Source organism: Eschrichtius robustus, chromosome 7 (assembly GCF_028021215.1).
Source record: "Eschrichtius robustus isolate mEscRob2 chromosome 7, mEscRob2.pri, whole genome shotgun sequence".
Lineage (NCBI taxonomy): Eukaryota > Metazoa > Chordata > Mammalia > Artiodactyla > Eschrichtiidae > Eschrichtius > Eschrichtius robustus.
Window position 1 is genome coordinate 12,071,626 of NC_090830.1, and position 22,229 is coordinate 12,093,854.

Here is a 22,229-nt window from a genome sequence, read left to right on the forward strand (position 1 = left end):
CCAGACGCGCAGGCTCAGTAATTGTGGCTCACGGGCCCAGTTGCTCCGCGGCATGTGGGATCTTCCCAGACCAGGGCTCGAACCCGTGTCCCCTGCATTGGCAGGCAGATTCTCAACCACTGCGCCACCAGGGAAGCCCTGGTACATGACTCTTTTTGACCTATGGTTTTCTCAGGGTATATGCCCAGTATTGGGATTGCTGGGTCGTATGGTAGTTCTATTTGTAGTTTTTTCAGGAACCTCCATACTGTTCTCCATAGTGGCTGTATCAATTTGCATTCCCACCAGCAGTGCAAGAGTGTTCCCTTTCCTCCACACCCTCTCCAGCATTTATTGTTTGTAGATTTTTTGATGATGGCCATTCTGACCGATGTGAGATGATATCTCATTGTAGTTTTGATTTGCATTTCTCTAATGATTAATGATGTTGAGCATTCTTTCATGTGTCTGTAGGCCATCTGTATATCTTCTTTGGAGAAATGTCTATTTAGGTCTTCTGCCCATTTTTGGATTGGGTTGTTGGTTTTTTTGTTATTGAGCTGCATGAGCTGCTTGTAAATCTTGGAGATTAATCCTTTGTCAGTTGCTTCATTTGCAAATATTTTCTCCCATTCTGATGGTTGTCTTTTGGTCTTGTTTATGGTTTCCTTTGCTGTGCAAAAGCTTTTAAGTTTCATTAGGTCCCATTTGTTTATTTGTGTTCTTATTTCCATTTCTCTGGGAGCTGGGTCAAAAAGAATCTTGCTGTGATGTATGTCATAGAGTGTTCTGCCTATGTTTTCCTCTAAGAGTTTGATAGTGTCTGCCCTTACACTTAGGTCTTTAATCCATTTTGAGTTTATTTTTGTGCATGGTGTCAGGGAGTGTTCTAATTTCATACTTTTACATGTACCTGTCCAATTTTCCCAGCACCACTTATTGAAGAGGCTGTCTTTTCTCCACTGTATATTCTTGCCACCTTTATCAAAGATAAGATGACCATATGTGTGTGGGTTTATCTCCGGGCTTTCTATCCTGTTCCATTGATCTATATTTCTGTTTTTGTGCCAGTACCAAACTGTCTTGATTACTGAAGCTTTGTAATAGAGTCTGAAGTCAGGGAGCCTGATTCCCCCAGCTCCATTTTTCGTTCTCAAGATTGCTTTGGCTATTCGGGGTCTTTTGTGTTTCCATACAAATTGTGAAATTTTTTGTTCTAGTTCTGTGAAAAATGCCAGTGGTAGTTTGATAGGGATTGCATTGAATCTGTAGATTGCTTTGGGTAGTAGAGTCATTTTCACAATGTTGATTCTTCCAATCCAGGAACATGGTATATCTCTCCATCTATTTGTATCATCTTTAATTTCTTTCATCAGTGTCTTATAATTTTCTGCATACAGGTCTTTTGTCTCCTTAGGTAGGTTTATTCCTAGATATTTTATTCTTTTTGTTGCAATGGTAAATGGGAGTGTTTTCTTAATTTCACTTTCAGATTTTTCGTCATTAGTGTATAGAAATGCAAGAGATTTCTGTGCATTTATTTTGTATCCTGCTACTTTACCAAATTCATTGATTAGCTCTAGGAGTTTTCTGGTAGCATCTTTAGGATTCTCTATGTATAGTATCATGTCATCTGCAAATAGTGACAGCTTTACTTCTTCTTTTCCGATTTGGATTCCTTTTATTTCTTTGTCTTCTCTGATTGCTGTGGCTAACACTTCCAAAACTATGTTGAATAAGAGTGGTGAGAGTGGGCAACCTTGTCTTGTTCCTGATCTTAGTGGAAATGGTTTCAGTTTTTCACCATTGAGGGCAATGTTGGCTGTGGGTTTGTCATATATGGCCTTTATTATGTTGAGGAAAGTTCCCTCTATGCCTACTTTCTGCAGGGCTTTTATCATAAATGGGTGTTGAATTTTGTCGAAAGCTTTCTCTGCATCTATTGAGATGATCATATGGTTTTTCTCCTTCAATTTGTTAATATGGTGTATCACATTGATTGATTTGCGTATATTGAAGAATCCTTGCATTCCTGGGATAAACCCCACTTGATCATGGTGTATGATCCTTTGAATGTGCTGTTGGATTCTGTTTGCTAGTATTTTGTTGAGGATTTTTGCATCTATGTTCATCAGTGATATTGGCCTGTAGTTTTCTTTCTTTGTGACATCTTTGTCTGGTTTTGGTATCAGGGTGATGGTGGCCTCGTAGAATGAGTTTGGGAGTGTTCCTCCCTCTGCAATATTTTGGAAGAGTTTGAGAAGGATAGGTGTTAGCTCGTCTCTAAATGTTTGATAGAATTCACCTGTGAAACCATCTGGTCCTGGGCTTTTGTTTGTTGGAAGGTTTTTAATCACAGTTTCAATTTCAGTGCTTGTGATTGGTCTGTTCATATTTTCTATTTCTTCCTGGTTCAGTCTCGGCAGTTTGTGCATTTCTAAGAATCTGTCCATTTCTTCCAGGTTGTCCATTTTATTGGCATAGAGTTGCTTGTAGTAATCTCTCATGATCTTTTGTATTTCTGCAGTGTCAGTGGTTACTTCTCCTTTTTCATTTCTAATTCTATTGATCTGAGTCTTCTCCCTTTTTCTCTTGATGAGTCTGGCTAATGGTTTATCAATTTTGTTTATCTTCTCAAAGAACCAGCTTTTAGTTTCATTGATTTTTGCTATTGTTTCCTTCATTTCTTTTTCATTTATTTCTGACCTGATCTTTATAATTTCTTTCCTTCTGCTGGCTTTGGGGTTTTTTTGTTCTTCTTTCTCTAATTGCTTCAGGTGCAAGGTTAGGTTGTTTATTCGAGATGTTTCCTGTTTCTTGAGGTAGGCTTGTATTGCTATAAACTTCCCTCTTAGCACTGCTTTTGCTGCGTCCCATAGGTTTTGGGTCGTCGTATCTCCATTGTCGTTTGTTTCTAGGTATTTTTTGATTTCCCCTTTGATTTCTTCAGTAATCACTTCGTTATTAAGTAGTGTATTGTGTAGCCTCCATGTGTTTGTATTTTTTACAGATCTTTTCCTGTAATTGATATCTAGTCTCATAGCGTTGTGGTCGGAAAAGATACTTGATACGATTTCAATTTTCTTAAATTTACCAAGGCTTGATTTATGACCCAAGATATGATCTATCCTGGAGAATGTTCCATGAGCACTTGAGAAAAATGTGTATTCTGTTGTTTTTGGGTAGAATGTCCTATAAATATCAATTAAGTCCATCTTGTTTAATGTATCATTTAAAGCTTGTGTTTCCTTATTTATTTTCATTTTGGATGATCTGTCCATTGGTGAAAGTGGGGTGTTAAAGTCCCCTACTATGATTGTGTTGCTGTCGATTTCCCCTTTTATGGCTGTTAGTATTTGCCTTATGTATTGAGGTGCTCCTATGTTGGGTGCATAAATATTTACAATTGTTATAGCTTCCTCTTGGATCGATCCCTTGATCATTATATAGTGTCCTTCTTTGTCTCTTGTAATAGTCTTTATTTTAAAGTCTATTTTGTCTGATATGAGAATTGCTACTCCAGCTTTCTTTTGATTTCCATTTGCATGGAATATCTTTTTCCATCCCCTCACTTTCAGTCTGTATGTGTCTCTAGGTCTGAAGTGGGTCTCTTGTAGACAGCATATATATGGGTCTTGTTTTTGTATCCATTCAGCCAGCCTGTGTCTTTTGGTGGGAGCATTTAATCCATTTACATTCAAGGTAATTATCGATATGTATGTTCCTACTCCCATTTTCTTAAATGTTTTGGGTTTGTTATTGTAGGTGTTTTCCTTCTCTTGTGTTTCTTGCCTAGAGAAGTTCCTTTAGCATTTGTTGTAAAGCTGGTTTGGTGGTGCTGAACTCTCTCAGCTTTTGCTTGTCTGTAAAGGTTTTAATTTCTCCATCGAATCTGAATGAGATCCTTGCTGGGTAGAGTAATCTTGGTTGTAGGTTTTTCTCCTTCATCACTTTAAATATGTCCTGCCACTCCCTTCTGGCTTGCAGAGTTTCTGCTGAAAGATCAGATGTTAACCTTATGGGGATTCCCTTGTGTGTTATTTGTTTTTTTTCCCTTGCTGCCTTTAATATGTTTTCCTTATATTTAATTTTTGACAGTTTGATTAATATGTGTCTTGGCGTGTTTCTCCTTGGGTTTATCCTGTATGGGACTCTCTGTGCTTCCAGGACTTGATTAACTATTTCCTTTCCCATATTAGGGAAGTTTTCAACTATAATCTCTTCAAATATTTTCTCAGTCCCTTTCTTTTTCTCTTCTTCTTCTGGGACCCCTATAATTCGAATGTTGGTGCGTTTAATGTTGTCCCAGAGGTCTCTGAGACTGTCCTCAGTTCTTTTCATTCTTTTTTCTTTATCCTGCTCTGTAGTAGTTATTTCCACCATTTTATCTTCCAGGTCACTTATCCTTTCTTCTGCCTCAGTTATTCTGCTATTGATCCCATCTAGAGTATTTTTAATTTCATTTATTGTGTTTTTCATCATTGCTTGGTTCCTCTTTAGTTCTTCTACGTCCTTGTTAAATGTTTCTTGCATTTTGTCTATTCTATTTCCAAGATTTTGGATCATCCTTACTATCATTATTCTGAATTCTTTTTCAGGTAGACTACCTATTTCCTCTTCATTTGTTAAGTCTAGTGTGCTTTGACCCTGCTCCTTCATCTGCTGTGTGTTTTTCTGTCGTCTCATTTTGCTTATCTTACTGTGTTTGGGGTCTCCTTTTCACAGACTGCAGGTTTGTAGTTCCCGTTGTTTTTGGTATCTGTCCCCAGTGGCTAAGGTTGGTTCAGTGGGTTGTGTAGGCTTCCTGGTGTAGGGAACTAGTGCCTGAGCTCTGGTGGATGAGGCTGGATCTTGTCTTTCTGGTGGGCACATCCACGTCTGGTGGTGTATTTTGGGGTGTCTGTGGCCTTATTATGATTTTAGGCAGCCTCTCTGCTAATGGATGGGGCTGTGTTCCTGTCTTGCTAGTTGTTTGGCATAGGGTGTTCAGCACTGTAGCTTGCTGGTCATTGAGTGATGCTGGGTCTTGATGTTGAGATGGAGATCTCTGAGAGATTTTTACCGTTTGGTATTACGTGGAGCTGGGAGGTCTCTTGTGGACCAGTGTCCTGAAGTTGGCTCTCCCACCTCAGAGGCACGGCCCTGATGCCTGGCTGGAGCACCAAGAGCCTTTCGTCCACACGGCTCAGAGTAAAAGGGAGAAAAAATAGAAAGAAAGAAAGAAAGAAGAAAGAAAGAAGGAAAGAAAGAAAGAAAGAAAGAAAGAAAGAAAGAAAGAAAGAAAGAGGCTATAGTATAGTAAGCAAAATAAAGCTATTGTAAAGCAAAGCTATACAGACAAAATCTCACCCAGAAGCATATACATATACACTCACAAAAAAAAAGGAACAGGGGAAAAATTAATATATCCTGCTCCCAAAGTCCACCTCCTGAATTTGGGATGATTCGTTGTCTATTCAGGTATTCAACAGATGCAGGCACATCAAGTTGTTTGTGGAGTTTTAATCCGCTGCTTCTGAGGCTGCTGGGAGAGATTTCCCCTTCTCCTCCCTGTTCACACAGCTCCTGGGGTTCAGCTTTGGATTTGGACCCGCCTCTGCGTGTAGGTCGCCTGAGGGCGTCTATTCCCCGCCCAGACAGAACGGGGTTAAAGGAGCAGCTGCTTCGGGGGCGCTGGCTCACTCAGGCCGTGGGGAGGGAGGGGTACGGAGGAGGCGGGGCGAGCCTGTGGCAGCAGAGGCCGGCGTGACGTTGCACCAGCCTGACGTTGCACCAGCCGGCGTGACGTTGCACCAGACGGCGCACAGTGCGTTCTCCTGGGGAATTTGTCCGGGGATCACGGGACCCTGGCAGTGGCGGGCTGCACCGGCTCCCGGGAGGGGCGGTGTGGAGAGTGACCTGTGCTCACACACAGGCTTTTTGGAGGCGGCAGCAGCAGCCCCAGCGTCTCACGCCCGTCTCTGGGGTCCGCGCTGATCGCCGCGGCTCGCGCCTTTCTCTGGAGTTCGTTTAGGCGGCGCTCTGAATCCGCTCTCCTTGCGCGCAGTGAAACAAAGAGGCAAGAAAAAGCCTCTTGCCTCTTCGGCAGCTGCAGACCTTTTCCCGGTCTCCCTCCCAGCCAGCTGTGGTGCGCTAACCCCTTCAGGCTGTGTTCACGCCGCCAGCCCCAGTCCTCTCCCTGCGATCCGACCGAAGCCCGAGCCTCAGCTCCCAGCCCCCGCCCGCCCCGGCGGGGGAGCAGAGAAGCCTCTCGGGCTGGTGAGTGCTGGTCGGCACCGCTTCTCCGTGCGGGAGCCTCTCCGCTTTGCCCTCCGCACCCCTGTGGCTGCGCTCTCCTCCGTGGCTCCGAAGCTTCCCCCCTCTGCCACCCGCAGTCTCTGCCCGCGAAGGGGCTTCCTAGTGCGTGGAAATCTTTCCTCCTTCACAGCTCCCTCCCACTGGTGCAGGTGCCGTCCCTATTCTTTTGTCTCTGTTATTTCTTTTTTCTCTTTTGCCCTACCCAAGTACAGGGGGAGTTTCTTGCCTTTTTGGAGGTCGGACGTTTTCTGCCAGCGTTCAGTGGGTGTTCTGTAGGAGCAGTTCCACGTGTAGATGTATTTCTACTGTATCTGTGGGAAGGAAGGTGATCTCCGCGTCTTACTCTTCCGCCATCTTCTCTCCTCCCTAGGCTCATCCTTATTGGGTGACACTTCTGTTAAGATAGTTGTGAATTTATGCAAATTGCATTTCCTACCTAGAGCAGAGATACAACAGCATGTCTAGGCCTGATTGAAAAGATATTTCCAAAAAGGGTTATTTGAAGTGAGAGTATTTATGGTGTCTTTCTTTGGGAAACAGCCCAGAATTATTCCACTGTGAGTTCCTGTCGTCTTTTCCGAGTGTTTTCAGTGGAAAAGACCCCAATGATTTTCTTTTCCCATATAGTCATACTTGGGTAATTGGGGAAGTTTTTTATGCTTTAATAGGGCTGAGCTTTAAGATCTTAGCAGCAGAACATTAGGAATGAGTTAAGCTTCAAAAAAACGGAGACCTCGAACTGTCTAAGGAGATGCAAGTTCATAGCTAATGGAAATGGATTTCTATTTAAAGTACTTCAATGCGTACATGTCAATCCCAAACTCACACACTGCTATATATAAAATAGATAACCTACAAGGACCTACTGTATAGCACAGGGAACTCTGCACAGTACTCTGTAATAACCTAAATGGGAAAAGAATTTGGAAAAGAATAGATACATGTATATGTATAGCTGATTCACTTTGCTGTACACCTGAAACTATTACAACATTGTTAATTAACTCTACTCCAATATAAAATAAAAATTAAAAGTACTTCAGTGTAATGCTATGTATGCTGCACGTGGCAATGTTAGTGTTGTTGTTTCCATTAAATCATCTTAAATGTGTTATTAATTTATACACAATGGCCTAATACGGTACAGAAAGTGCCTCTTGTAATGCTTCTCATTAATGATCAATATTTAAGCTTCCTTTTGTGCTTAGACATCAATTTTTGGATACCCACAAATTTTTCATTTTTTTTCCATCTGACTTAACCCTAGAAGAGAAGGAAGAAGCGTAAAGGGAAAATTTGAAGTTGAGTCTTTTAACGTGGAGCGCACCTCCCCCCACTTTTAGGAATAAAATATGTCAGCCATGTCAATCTTCTTGGAGCCATCCATTCTTAAGAAGCACAGGTAACCCAGCAGCCTGCCATGTTGAGACAACTTGAATGTCACTGGGCTTGTTGGGTGGTGTCATCTTTTGTTCATTGGGCGTTTGTACTGAAAAGGGCATTCCAGGACAGGTCATAGCCCTCCATCACTGTGTACATGGAGAAGAGGTCCCTGATAGTGACAAATTGGGCAGCTCCGATTTGTCACCTTCTCACTTGTGACCCTGCCCCGTTGCTGTCAACAGGAAGGTGTAGGTAGAGGAGACCTTTCCTCAGCTGCTTCCGGCTGCTGTCCTTCCAGGAAGGCTCATGGCTTCAGGGAGACATGGTAAGTTTGGGAGGTAGAAATGTCTATCACCAGGCAGAGAACCAGGAATTTCAACCTCTGGATTTGGGGGCCAGAGTGACTCACGGTCTGCCCTAAGCAGCCCACGTGGCCTCTCTGAGTCTGGTTTCCTCCTCTGCAAAATAAGAGGTCCTGGAGTTAGTCAAGTTTCAGTTGCTTAGAGGAGGGGCCCTAGAATTTCCTGATTGTGAGCAAATACATCCTCAAAATAAGATATCCACCTGTCCTAACATGTATTTATTAAACTCCGCACTTAACAAAGATGAAGTCATTTAATCCTCAAAATGACAGTGTGGGGAGGATCTGTTATCAACCCCGTGATAGGTGCCAGGTGGGATTGAAACCCGGGCAGCGTGCCCTCAGGCCCATGCTCTGTGCTGTGTTGACATCTGACACATCCCCAGCACATCCTTTTTCTGGTGGGCTTCCTGGAGGATCATTAAATTACTGAGTTGTGGAGGAATCATTGGTATGTAAAGAGCTAGCATTTGGGAGATCTGGCTTCAGTGATTAAGAACAGCAGAGTCTATTTGATGAGCTACATATTGAACATCTTTTACAAAGCTTGTATTTTATTCTTCACAATGTTCACAAAAAAAAAACAAAAACAAACAAACAAACAAACAAAAAACGAGGCCAAGAGAGACATAGGAAAAGAGCAAAGATACCTGGGGCCTTGGCTGCAATTAGAGCATGAGAGCACATGTGTCTGATTACTGGTTTTGCTTATGTGTAAATACAAGTCGCTGTGCTAAGCAAAAAATAATTGTAATGTATTCATTTAATCATAACGTAGCAAAGTTTAACTTGTTAGCGCTTTAAACTTTCAGATGACGCTTTCCCTGGGGCTGCCTGTCTGATTGTAGTTGCAATGCCTGGACCTATTTATCAGCTTTTCCAGGAGGTGGCTTAAAAGCCTCCCAGGATATAGTCATACACTGAAACCCCAACAGGAGTAACTTTCCAAAACCCGTGATTCATTTTCCGGGCAGCTAGGGGGTCATACATCACATAAGGTAATCTTGCTCATGCTTGGCAATTTTCACCTAGGCATGAGTCACAGGACTAATTCTTAATAAGCAGACTAAGAATCCTTAGCAGTGTTGTGACTAGAATATTTCAAAGCCAGAGGCATTTGCCTGATAGAGTTGGGTTAGGGCATAAAGGAGCAAGTTAATACAAAAGAGTCCATCCCCACTTCTCAGGACGTTTGCTTTCCATGTAATCTAGAGTCATGTGTTTGAATGTCTTCTGTTTTGTAACTAATATGCTCCTCCGCTGGTTGAATTAATGGTGGGAATGAATGGAAATGGTGTTGGCCTTGAAAGGAAATCATTATCTTTTAAGAGAAGTGAGTCAAGAGTTTGAGTCTGTGTTAGGCCTGTCTGCCCAAATCACCTATAGACTGCTGGGAAATAAGGTGGTGGGGAGTAATTTTTCTAAATTTTTATTTTAGATTGGAGTATAGTTGATTAACAATGTTGTATGAGTTTCAGGTATACAGCAAAATTATTCAGTTATACAGATACATGCATCTATTCTTTTTCAGATTCTTTTCCCATTTAGGTTTTTACAGGATATTGAGCAGAGTTCCCTGTGCTCTACAGTAGGTCCTTGTTGGTTATCTATTTCATATATAGTAGTGGGTATATGTCAATCCCAAACTCCCAATTTATCCCTCCCCCCCAACTTTCCCCTTTGGTAACCATAAGTTTGTTTTCTAAGTCTGTGAGTCTGTTTCTGTTTTGTAAATAAGTTCATTTGTATCATTTTTTAGATTCTACATATAAGCGATATTATATGATATTTGTTTCTCTGTCTGACTTACTTCACGTAGTATGAACATCTGTAGGTCCATCCATGTTGCTGCAAATGGCATTATTTCACTCTTTTTTATGGCTGAGTAATATTCCATTGTGTATATGTACCACATCTTCTTTATCCATTCATCTGTTGATGGACATTTAGGTTGCTTCCATGTCTTGGCTGTTGTAAATAGTGCTGCAATGAACATTGGGGTGCATGTATCCTTCTGAACCACGGTTTGGGAGAGGACTAATCTTTATGTGAACCTAAGAGATACAGCCTCAAGCTGACATAAGAGAGTAAACTGCTCTTCTCTCAACTGTCAGCACCTCAAAGGCATTGGCAGCTGTGGAGTCCCATCCAGATCCAGGGTTCAAGAAGCTTAAACCAACCGCAGGATTAAAACTGAAGTGGCCTTTTTGAAAGAACTCAGAAGCCAGTTGAAATCAGGTCTCTGGTGGGTGTCAGTGAGATAGAGGGAAGAAAGTGAAAAGGTACTAGGAAAAAACCATTTGTTTTTCTTTCCCAGAATTCACATTCCTTCACAGTTCTTCTGGTCCAATCACATCATCTTCCTCCATTTCACCCCCTCTTTTTTTTTTTATACTCCCTTAATCCTCCCCACGGTCTCCATTTCTTTCCTCTCCCTCTCGCTCTCTCCTCTTTCTCTTTTTCTCTGTCCCCCTTCCCTTCCTTCTCTCTGCCTCCGATTCTTCCCTGCTAGGTTTGTGAGTAGGGTCCCCAGTGGACACATCTAGACCCCAGGCTTCTGTGCACAACCAGATGCCAGTCACTTCTTAAGAACTCCAAGTTTGCTGTGCCTTTGAGAGAACATTTATCCGTGGTTCGTCTTCTGTAGCCAGTCCAAGGATGTTTAAAGTTATTCTCCAAACCCAGGATATTGATGAGAATGTGGTGAGACAAGAATAGTGAGAGGAAGACTTGGAGAGGATTCTCATTAACCTCATTTTTCCCTCATGACACTTTGATTAAACAGCTCAGGATAACCTCATCTTTTGGTTCCAAAATTACAAGATTGGCCTTTCACTGAAAGGCTAAGTTATCTTGGTTCCTTGGACCTTTCCTCAATGGTCCCATTTTCCAGCCTTTGCCTTCTTTTCATTGTGGTCTTCTGATGTTCTGTGTAACACCTACTGAGCCTAATTAAGAATTCTATCTTTTTCTCTTTTCACATCGTGGCTCTGGTGAATGTATTTCACTGTCTCGTACACTAACCAGTCTAGGAACAAACAGATCATGCCATTTGAAGTTTCCGTTATTATGAAATATTACTCAGCTGTAAAAAAGAATGAAATAATGCCATTTGCAGCAACATGGATGGACCTAGAGATTATCATACTAAGTGAAGTAAGTCAGACAGAGAAAGACAAATATCATATGATATCACTTATATGTGGAATCTAATAAAAAAATGATACAAATGAACTTATTTACAAAACAGAAACAGACTCACAGACATAGAAAACAAACTTGTGTTTACCAAAGGGGAGGTGGAGGGATAACAAATAGGAGTTTGGGATTAACATATACACACCACTATATATAAAATAGATAGCTAATAAGGACCAAATGTATAGCACAGGGAACTCTACTCAATATTTTATAATAACCTATAAAGGAAAAGAATCTGAAAAAGAGTGGATATATGTATATGTATAACTGAATCACTTTAAACTGTACACCTGAAACTAACACAACTTTGTAAAACAACTATGTTTCAATAAAAAAAAAAAAATGAAGTCTCCATTATGGATGAAGAGCGTATGTCAAGTTCGGAAAGCTTGTTGGTAGGATACTTCCTGACTGTGTCTAGAAGTGACAGCTATAGAATTTCACATCTGGGGTCCATCTGTCACTTCTCTCCACAAAGCAGGGGTCTACAGCCAGGGACCCTCTCCATCCTCCTCGGCACATTCATAGTCTGGATCTCCAGCCCAAACCACTGAGCATGTTTCCCCTCATGTTCATCCTTAGGCCACATAAGGTCTCTTCTCTCCACCCCCTACTTCTCTCCAGAACTCAGCTTTCTCCTGTGCAAGCTTGTCTAGCAAATGCAACGGCTCCCATATCCTATCTTGGCTTTCTAAAGCGCTTTGTAACTTGCAATGCTGCAAAGCGGTATGGGGCGATTTTCTCCAGCAAGAGTGGCTGAAGAGGAAAACTGAAATCCATACACAAAAACTTGAACGATGTCCATCGTGATGGGGTTTTGTATGAATCTCCTTCTGAAAGACCCAATATGAAGGAGGAAGGACCAAGCTGTGAGTGTTCCTCTAAGAAACACCATATTTATGGGCTGAGATCATTAACCTGGTGAAATTAACCACACAACATTACTTCTGATCATCTTGTTGCTGTTTGAAAATATCCTTAAACAGCTGCCTTGCTTATGGGACGAAGGAAGGTAAGAGTAAGATGACAAGCAATAGTCTCACTGCCCCTTCCTAACTTTAATGCAGGCACTTTGACTGTGACACAGCTGTCACTGTGGTTGTCAGCACTGATGAATCTCTGTCTCTTCTTTTGCTTTCAGCTCGGGGACCTGCTTCACAAGCTACAGTTCGTCATGACCTACACGGCTCCCTGGCAGATGGCCTGGGGTTCCTCATTTCACGTGTTCGCTCAGTTCTTTGCAATTCCTCGTATCCTTTCTGCTTCTGTTTTCACCTCCGAGCTGAGAGTCACATTTTACGGATGCAAGCTTTTCATTGAACTCTGGCAGTAAAAGGGTTTTAAAGTCTTTAAGATTACATCTTAATGGGGATCTGGGGAGGCACTGTGGATTCCCTTTAGGTACTTAGCCTTAAAAGAAATTTCTTAATTCGGAACTCTACCTGTTTCTTAATGCATATTCAGGAATGACTTGATTTCTTCTGATTTTTCCGTTTCCCATGACCAGATCTCCGTGAAGATATCATGTCTTTTAAATGGAAAGTCACCGCTTAAATGATTTGGTTGACTTGTGCAAAATAGCGCGAACTGATTTGCTGTTGTTAAACTTTGTGGATAGGATTGATATATTATTATCGATCATATAACATTATATTATAATATAGTTTGGTTATCTTATACTTGAGGAATGTTCAAAAACCCAGAATTGGGCACAAACAGAATTACCCAAATATTTTTGAAGACCAAAAAAAAAAAATTTATGGTTTTGTTATCATTAGCCAAGGAGCCTAATTTTATCATTTGTAGTTTTGTTTGGTTTCCTTGTCTATTTTTAAGTGTTTCCATAATGATAATGAGTTTAATTTACTTCAAAACAACTTGACATGCTCCTTCTAAAGATCACTTTGACACAGATAGCTAAATTGTGTGTGTGTGTGTATCTGTTTGTGTGTGTGTTTGGAGAGAGGGAGAAAGAGAAAAATCAGGAATACTCTTGAAGAGAGCGATTAAACAAAAATATTCTTTTTTTTTCTTTTTTAATTTTTGGCTGCGTTGGGTCTTCGTTGCTGCACGCGGGCTTTCTCTAGTTGTGGCGAGCGGGGGCTACTCTACGTTGCGGTGCGCGGGCTTCTCATTGCGGTGGCTTCTCTTGTTGCAGAGCACGGGCTCTAGAGCACAGGCTCAGTAGTTGTGGCACGTGGGCTCAGTAGTTGTGGCGCATGGGCTTAGTTGCTCCGTGGCATGTGGGATATTCCCGGACCAGGGCTCGAACCCGTGTCCCCTGCATTGGCAGGTGGATTCTTAACCACTGCGCCACCAGGGAAGTCCCCCCAGTGAATTTATACTTTCTGAATTTGTATTTCCCGAGATGTGGTTCAGGGACTCCTTAGATCAGAATCCTCGGAGGAGCTTGTTTAAAAAAGTAGATTCCTGAGGTCAGCACATACTTTTAAAATCACATTTCGTGGCGGGGACCCTGGAATCTCCATCTTCACAAGCCTTACTGGGATTCTCATCCACTGATGTGTGTGAAGCGCAGTTCTCGGCTGGCATCCACTGGGGGTGCTGTGAGCCGGTTTTAATGGCCAAACAGGGCTTTCTTTCCTGAAGGTTACATAAGGCTCCTGAAGACAGTTCTTAAGGAACCCCTGGGATCTCAACTTTGGGTACAGGGATAGAAACAGACATGGTATATTCATTGTGATAATACATTCTAGATTTTTAAAAAATGCTGTCCTTCCAACTTATTTTTTTTTTAATTATTAAGCATACCCAGAGCTGTCCTCACAATGCACATTGTTCCGTGTTCCTATTCTTAGACCTGCACTGATATTTGTAAAGTGTTTCACGGTTATTTGGAGGAACAAGCTCAGGAAAAGTGATCGCAAAAGCGTGAGCTTGCGTATCACCCCTTTCCTATAACGGCAGTCGTTTTCTAGAATGCCAGTCAGTTTAGTTTTTCTAAACGGAATCCCTTAAAACCGAGTGAGGTGAAAGAGTGAGGGGATTCTTATTTATTTCTGGTATGTGTCTCGGGTATCCTGTCTAGAATTTAAAGCCTGTTTATTAAATGAAAATGATGAGATGGATGTAAATTTGCAGTTGAGGAGTTGCACTAAGAACTTAAAACTTGAAGTGGTGGTTCCCAGTTTTATTCTAACTTTGGTCTCACATAGATCTGTAGCATTTCTTGTGGCTCCTTATGCCTTGTTGGATGAGTCTGGTAATACTAATTACTCCTTGTAGTTCCGTAGCCGAATTAAAACTGTTCTGGAAGCTGTAACTTTCAATTACCTGACCTTTATGTGTGTTGAGGGGTCACACACAAACACATGGTATCTGGCACTTAGTGTCTCCTCTAAGGATAAAGACAGCGCTGGCATCCATCTCAGATTGAACACAGTGGGCGTTAAATCTAAGTACTTTCGCGATGGATGGACTGGTTCTCTTGAGAAATTGAACACATCTGAGATGCAGATTTTATTGGGCATTTGGTTTTAGAATACAATTGGTCCCAGTGCTTTGTGCCTAAAACTGTTCCCGTCAGTGAAACCCACCTCCTGCCTCTGCTAAGTTACAGACCCTTCGAGGTGGCCGGGGAACCTGACCACTGCAGTTGTGTGATGGCTTCCAGGGCTTCCAGCGCCCCTACCCCATCACCCAAAGACACTTTCCCATCCTGGATCAGTTGTAAAGGTAGCTATTTGCTATGTGGATCCCAACATCATACCGTGCAGAATATAATGAGATCGTTTAAGAAACCAGATATATATGCCATCAAGACAAGGCTATCAGGTTCCTAAATGCCAGCCCTGGATCTTGACTAATTTTGAAATGTTAATGATTTTATCACTCTATTAAGAAGCTGTGGGTTCCATCCTGGCTTTGAGAAGGGGCTAATTTGCTCCATTTTGGAATTGAATTAACTTTCAGGCCAGCGGGGCACTGTTTATTAAATTGCTTTTTCCAGTCCTAGCATGTTTTCTCCCTCGGTAGCCTCTGTTAGCTTCTGAGCTTGTAACCTCCAGGGAAAGATAGGCATGCTCACCCTTTTAATATGTGTAGAGACCATGCAAGACCATTGTTTTCTAATAATTAGACAGACTTAGCCGTATTAGCTCTGTTAAATGTGTGTATTGGAAAGGCCGCTTTCTATTTGGTATATCCTTTTGAGCTTCCAGTTGTTTTTTTTAAGTATTAACGTTGATATTTTCATTTTAAATGTACTCAGATAAACCTGAAGCTTTTTAAGGAGTTCCATCTAGCCCTTTGGCCCACCTCTTGGCCCTCAAAAAATAAAGAAGGCTGCATATTTCTCGGGACTGCCTTAGCCATTACAGTCACGATCTTGCGTATTTCCCCAAGAGCGCTATATTTCTTTTCTGATCTTCCCTAAATAAACTAACCTTTGAGGCCATCTATTCACTTCTGCCCTACCTCTGACCTGTTAAGCTTCATTTCCTTTCCTCCCAAATTTGAACTTTATTTATAGGCTAACACTATTTTCTTCGTTTCTTAATTTCTGGATAACTGTTTCTGGCATTTAAAAAACGGATAACATAATCTTTGGGGAAATGTTTAGAATCAAAAAGAACGGCAGTGCCAGCCCACCCAGCCTCCTACCCAGCCCCGGCTCCACTTAACTTTGTCCTGGATCTTCTGCAAACCCCGCAGTGCCCCCTGTCACCTTCCCCTCACCCAACACCCTCCCTCAGGAATCTCCCCTGTGACCCCGCTCTGCTTTCTCAGGGTTTTTCAGTACCTTCCTTCGATGACATCTCCCATGAAGTTCTTTTTTTCTTCCTGTGACAAGGGGAATAGTTACATTGGTATATTTTGTGGCAGAGGTGTTTAGATCTTTCCAGCTTCCCGATGAAGAAGAAACTGATGGGTGATGATAGATATCATAGTAGCTCCTTATTCTGGAGTTCTGCGTTTGAACCTAGGTCAAAATAAAAGGAATCGGATTGAAATTGTAGCACAATCGAGATCTTTTTGATACCCAGACAATTCAACACTATTAATGGAGGATGTGTTATTTCACTTCTGAAGAAGTTTGGAAATAAATAGCAAATTGAAAAAAAAATGGCACAGCTACCCCTGAAGGAAAACTCTGAGCTTAAATCTATGAAAATGCACCGGGAAGTGCCTGTAGACAAGCAAGGCTCACTCCCTGCTCTGTATTTACACGTAAGTGGGGCTGTGAGGGCCCCTATCACATAACTAAGCCCTGCCACTGATAATATGGGAAAGCCCTTCTGTGCTCTGGTAGGTAATGAAACACAGAATCTTCCTATCTGTGACAGACATTTAGGCATTTCTTACTTTCTGCCAGAACTTTTTAAACATGGGCTAAAAAACAAGACCTCCGTTTGTGCAGCCACGTCCGCTTCCGGGTAGGAAAATCAGCCTTGTAGGAGATCGGGTCAGACCTGCCGTAGAACCCTCCCAGCCCTCACCCTGAAGGACAAGGAACCATGTGCATATGTAAAACCTGGGCAGTCTGGCCCCCCACTGACCTCTGCCACCTCTGTTCCCTCTGACTTTAACACATCACAGGCCCCGTAATTGACAGCTGGGAGAAGTTCTCCAGTGATGGAGTGAGACTGGGGAGGGACCAGCCCTTCTGGCACCTCCCCCAGATTTCCAGAGATCAATTAGTTGGGCTTAAGCCAAAAGTTAGAGCCATACTAATTTTAATATTGAACAATTACATTTCTGATCAGAGTGTGTAAAAGTGAGGCATGCCAAGAAGTGGGAAACCCATACAGAGTGCTAGGGTGGTGACTTAGCCTACAGCATGCTGTGACTTGTATACACATTTTTAGCTTATAAACCAGACATGAGTTGAATTGAGCCATTGGTGTTCAGTGTATGATTAAAAAAATACATATTTTTGAATAGTGGGAAAAGATTCTTTGAGGAATGGAGATGCTATCTTCCCAAACAATGTTATTTATTTACTTTCAAAGTGTAATTTAATTTTAATTATTTATAAAGTTGCTTGATACTTTAGTAAATGTACCACAGTGTGTTTGGTTCAGCTAACAATATCTCAGTAAAAAGAAACTGTTCTTTTCAAATCTTAGATATTAAATCTTTGCCATGAATCATGCTGAGACTGCTGGGATTTTTATGAGAATCATTTGGTTTTCATGGTGGTGAAATGAGCAGGATATTACTGAAAGTTTTATATTTCCAAATACGTACATAGAGAGATCACGGGTAGGCCCTTCTTTCTTTCCTTGGTGAGAAAATGGCTTTCATATGAACTAGTCAAAATCGCAAATACTATGTAGAAGAATAATCATGAACACTTTTTTTCCCCTTAACTCAAAGTCCTCAGATTCTGCCTTGCTTTTCTTTCAGGCGTTTGCTACGTCGATCTTTTCTACTCCGCTGAGCCCGTTTCTCGGGAGTGTCATTTTTATCACATCGTATGTCAGGCCAGTGAAGTTCTGGGAGAAAAACTACAAGTAAGATCCTAAAATTGTTGCTGACTTGCTTTCCTAGGATTCGTGTTCAGGATGCTCCTTGACCTTTGTCTATGAAAAGTCCAGGCTTCATGCTTTGCCCTCCTGTGGGGCAGCCCTAGCAAGCTCCCTCCACCCACCCTGTTATCCATTCAGCATGGGGGCTTCCAGGCTCTGGACCAAGCCTGACTGATGGCAAATTTGCAGTCAGGTACTAGTCTAGGTTTCACCAGTTGTGAAGGAAAGTGAGATATCACCACCCACTCTCAGCAGTTGCCCTCAGAGAGGTTGTCTCAGGAGCCGTGGTCCTGTCATTGGATGAGATTACCCCTGGGGGGCACGGCTCCCTTCTGTGGGCCTTCGAAATATACATGTCATGAACAAGTGTACATGCATCACAGCTCAACATAGGAGAGCATACCATTTTTTCTGAGCATCATTAAACTTGTAGAAGATGATTTCTGCACTTTGTCTTGACTGTTTAGACCAGTCGGTCATAAATTTCCTCAAGCAAACAGTGATGGAGCGAGGGCAGTGATTTTTTTTCAGGAGTGGTGGGAAGGGAGGAGTGATGGTTCCCTGAGTAACATTCAAGAGTTGTTAATGATTTGTCGGGGGAGGGCCTGAGAACAGCCAGAGGAGGAGGTGGGGCGAGCCAGCCTGTCTCCAGCTGGGGTCGTCTTCTGTTGCAGATCTCATTTGCCCTAATTTACTAGCCATACCTGGGCTGTTGCGTCCAAGCCCTAATCCATCTTCTGTAACGTGTCTACCTTTTCCGCTGCTTTGCCACTTTACAATGCGCCCTTCACGTCTCACAGAGGCCAACGTTAAGTTAGGAGGTCTGCGTGGTTAGACGGTTTATGTGCACGGAAGATGCACGTCCTTCTGGGGCAGGCGGTGGGGCGTCGTGATGAAAACACAGCCTGGGCTGCCAGCCTGCCTGGGCTCACACCTCGCCTCCACCCTCGGTGCTGGTGACCTCAAGGCCTCTCTCCTCTTCTGTAAAATGGGAGCAAAGGAATAGGGCCTACTTCACAGCCTTGTGGGGAGAATACGAGTTAATAGACCTAAAGCACCTAGAACAAAGTAAGCATCGTGCTGGCGTGCGCTGGTGGGATTCTCCTCTGATTGCCCTGCATGGAATCCCTGTCCCCACCTGACCCATGCTAACAGGTATCCCATCCCCGGGACCTCACATTTACGGGTCCTGGGGGAAATCCAACCAAACCGGAGCACCCCAAGGTAAGCCAGTGCTGGGAGACCACCAAGAGGTGGGGAAGGCCCCTTGTGTGCCCCACAGATTCCTCATCTTTTAAGAGAGGTGGGCTTTTTGCTGTGCAAGTGAAGCCGTCTTGAAATGTACACGTAAACAAGAGTCCTCTTTGGCATTTGTCTAAAGAGATGCCGTGAGTATTTACAGAGTCAGAAGGAAAAGAAAACCACCAGCACTGGCTTGTCTTTATGCTTTTTAAGGAGAAAACAATTTGGGGGACATTTGTGGAGCTCTTAAAAATCGCACTTCCGGAAAGTGCAAACGCTGTGAATAAGAAGTGTGGCAATCTCGTGTGCTTTTAACTATGCAGGAAAGTGCAAGATATTTTAAACGTGCTCTGTAACACAAAAGATTTCTTTTTGTCTCCTATTCTCAGATAAGTTAGGAACCAGTTTTTTTGGCGGGGGGGGAGAATTTGATAAGCAAAACGCATCCGCTCTGAGCTGGAGGGGGTGTTAAGCTTCCCCAGTAGAAAGGGGAATGGAGAAATCTTTGTGAGATGCTTTTATTGAGGGGAGACATCCTAACGCCTGTGCAACGCAAGTTTGGTATTTTCTTATTTAGCCTCCTCCCTGCCAAGATTCAGCTACCTGCTCGGCACCGTACACCGAGGTCTGAATTGTCCGTTTGTGTGGGTTACTTAAAAGTCTGGGCTGCTAGAGTGTTTCCTTATTCAGTCTCACAAAGAATTGATGATGTTGTGATCCGTTCTTCCCCCCAGTGTAGCACTCTGTTGCACGCGGGGGCTTTGGTCGGCTGTCCTAGGATGAGAAGGGGAGAGCAGAGTCCATGGCAACGCATAGGGACATCCTGCCTTTCCTAGGTCTCTCTGAAGGAGTCAAGGTGGGGAAAATGTTCAGTCCCCCTGAGGGGTGGGGAGAGATGCTCATGCCGAACGCAGCCAGCTGAAAGTCTCTTGTCAACTTGTGTTAAGCCTCAGAACACAGAGCCCTGTGGTCATCTGCTTAAAAGATCAGTGATGGGGCTTCCCTGGTGGCGCAGTGGTTGAGAATCTGCCTGCCAATGCGGGGGACACGGGTTCGAGCCCTGGTCTGGGAAGATCCCACATGCCGTGGAGCAGCTGGGCCCGTGAGCCACAATTACTGAGCCTGCGCGTCTGGAGCCAGTGCTCCGCAGCGAGAGAGGCCGCGATGGTGAGAGGCCCGTGCACCGCGATGAAGAGTGGCCCCCGCTTGCCACAGCTGGAGAGAGCCCTGGCACAGAAACGAAGACCCAACACAGCCATAAATAAAATAAATAAATAAAATTAAAAAAAAAAATAAAAGATCAGTGATGGAATTCAGGACAGTAAGAGTGGTGGGTACCAGGAAAAGAAATGGCAGGAAATCTCATCTGGATCCCTGCAAGCCCTCTGGAAAGCCCATTCTCTGTATCTGAAACTGTTGGTTTTTATTTCAAACACTAATGACTTTTCCTGTTCTTATTTGTGAGTGTCTCTGTAGCTGCTCCTACTGCTTTCTTTTCAGCCTGATACAGAGAAGCAGTTGTTAGGGTAATTGATTAATTGTTTACTAGCTGTCCCGCCACTGACTGAGAGATATTCTCCCCTCTCACGACAGTGAGCACGATCTGCCAGTGGGTACCAGGGTCGCCAGCCCCACCCGGGGGGTGTGATGAGAGGCACTTGCCGTCCCCTCTCCTGGCCTCCTCTTCCTTTCCACCCCTGCTCCTTCACTTTCCAGCCCTTTGATTTTTCTTCCAGACCTCCTAAAGCTGCCTTTGGTTTTTGCAAGTCTCCAGCGAGCCCTGTACTGTGACGGAACCGCTTTCATACTCTATGGGGCCGATAAGTAAATCACCAGCTACCTGGTGACTCTGGCCCGTCTGTTTTCCCCAGCCTGGGCTGTCTTGAAATCCGCAGACTTTTTGTTCTCCAACGCTGCTCCTCACTGGGGGCTGGTGACAAACGTGTCCTCTGCCCACCTAACTAACCTGCTCTCTGGTTGATTCCCCAGACACAGCACCAGGTCCCACTGTCTCAGAAGCCCGCGGTGGGACACTGCTGCCTGGGCGACAAGGAGACGTACCTCAGAGCGCAGCACTGATGTAAATGCTCTGTATCTACCTCGTCCAATATGGGAGCCCTCCCAGCACTTGGAACAGGGCTAGTGTGGCTGAAGTTTTAATTCTATTGAATTTTAATTCATTTACATTTAAGTAGCCGCATGTGACTCGAGGCTATCATATAGGACAGCACAAATATAGACCCACCTCACCTCAGTCCTAATCTCCCACAGTACTATTTCATACATCGCATATTGTGGATTTTTCATTCCCAGCCCTCCCTCGGCTGTGCCCTTCTCACCGAGTGCCCTTCCCTCCCCCAACCCCTCCACTTCCACCCACACGCACACAGACTCACAAAGAGGGGAGTCATATTCTGCCTCCTGATGGATGAATGGAAGGTTCAGGAAGGACTTGTGGGATGAGAGGTACTGTAGTGGTCACCTTTGGAAAATAAATTTGCTCTGTGACCATCAGTAAATTGTACCAAGGATTGGTGTGGACTGACTCTATCTCCAAGCCTGGACTTGTTTTTTTTCATCTTTGTGTCCCTACGGGGCCACGCACACAGAAGATGTTCTGTAACTATTTCTTAAGTGAATTAAATCCAACAATATTATATAAAAGGGAAAGGAAATCGTAATCTGGATTTCATTCGCCACCATCAGGCTATGCACTATTAAACTGTTCTTAACTAAGAAGGTCTTTAAGATTGGTCTTGATGAGTTCGGCCTGGTGTCTCCATTTAATTTACAGGCAACAACAGCAAATGCACTGTAATAATAGTGCCTGGTGTTTATAAATCCCCTTATGTCAGAGTATTTTTTTTTAACATTTTTACTGGAGTATAATTGCTTTACATTGTTGTGTTAGTTTCTGCTGTATAACAAAGTGAATCAACTATGCGTATACGTATATCCCCATATCCCCTCGCTCTTGCATCTCCCTCCCACCCTCCCTATCCCACCCCTCTAGGTGGTCACAAAGCACCGAGCTGATCTCCCTGTGCTATGCGGCTGCTTCCCACTAGCTATCTGTTTTACATTTGGTAGTGTATATATGCCAATGCCACTCTCTCAACTTCGTCCCAGCTTACCCTTCCCCCTCCCCGTGTCCTCAAGTCCATTCTCTACATCTGCGTCTTTATTCCTGTCCTGCCCCTAGGTTCTTCAGAACCATTTTAGACTCCATATATATGTGTTAGCATACGGTATTTGTTTTTCTCTTTCTGACTTAC

General features: G+C 43.3%; 1 protein-coding gene across 6 annotated transcripts in view; it reads left to right on the top strand.

Annotated features, from left to right (window-relative positions):
* Window positions 1–22,229, top strand: part of PCNX2 (pecanex 2) — a 302,749-nt gene that overhangs the window by 182,962 nt on the left and 97,558 nt on the right. For all 6 annotated transcript variants that reach the window (XM_068547604.1, XM_068547601.1, XM_068547603.1 and 3 more), the window contains 2 exons: window positions 12,363–12,471; window positions 17,568–17,697. In XM_068547604.1, coding sequence (XP_068403705.1) covers window positions 12,363–12,471; window positions 17,568–17,697 — 239 coding nt within the window. The remainder of the gene's footprint in view (window positions 1–12,362; window positions 12,472–17,567; window positions 17,698–22,229) is intronic.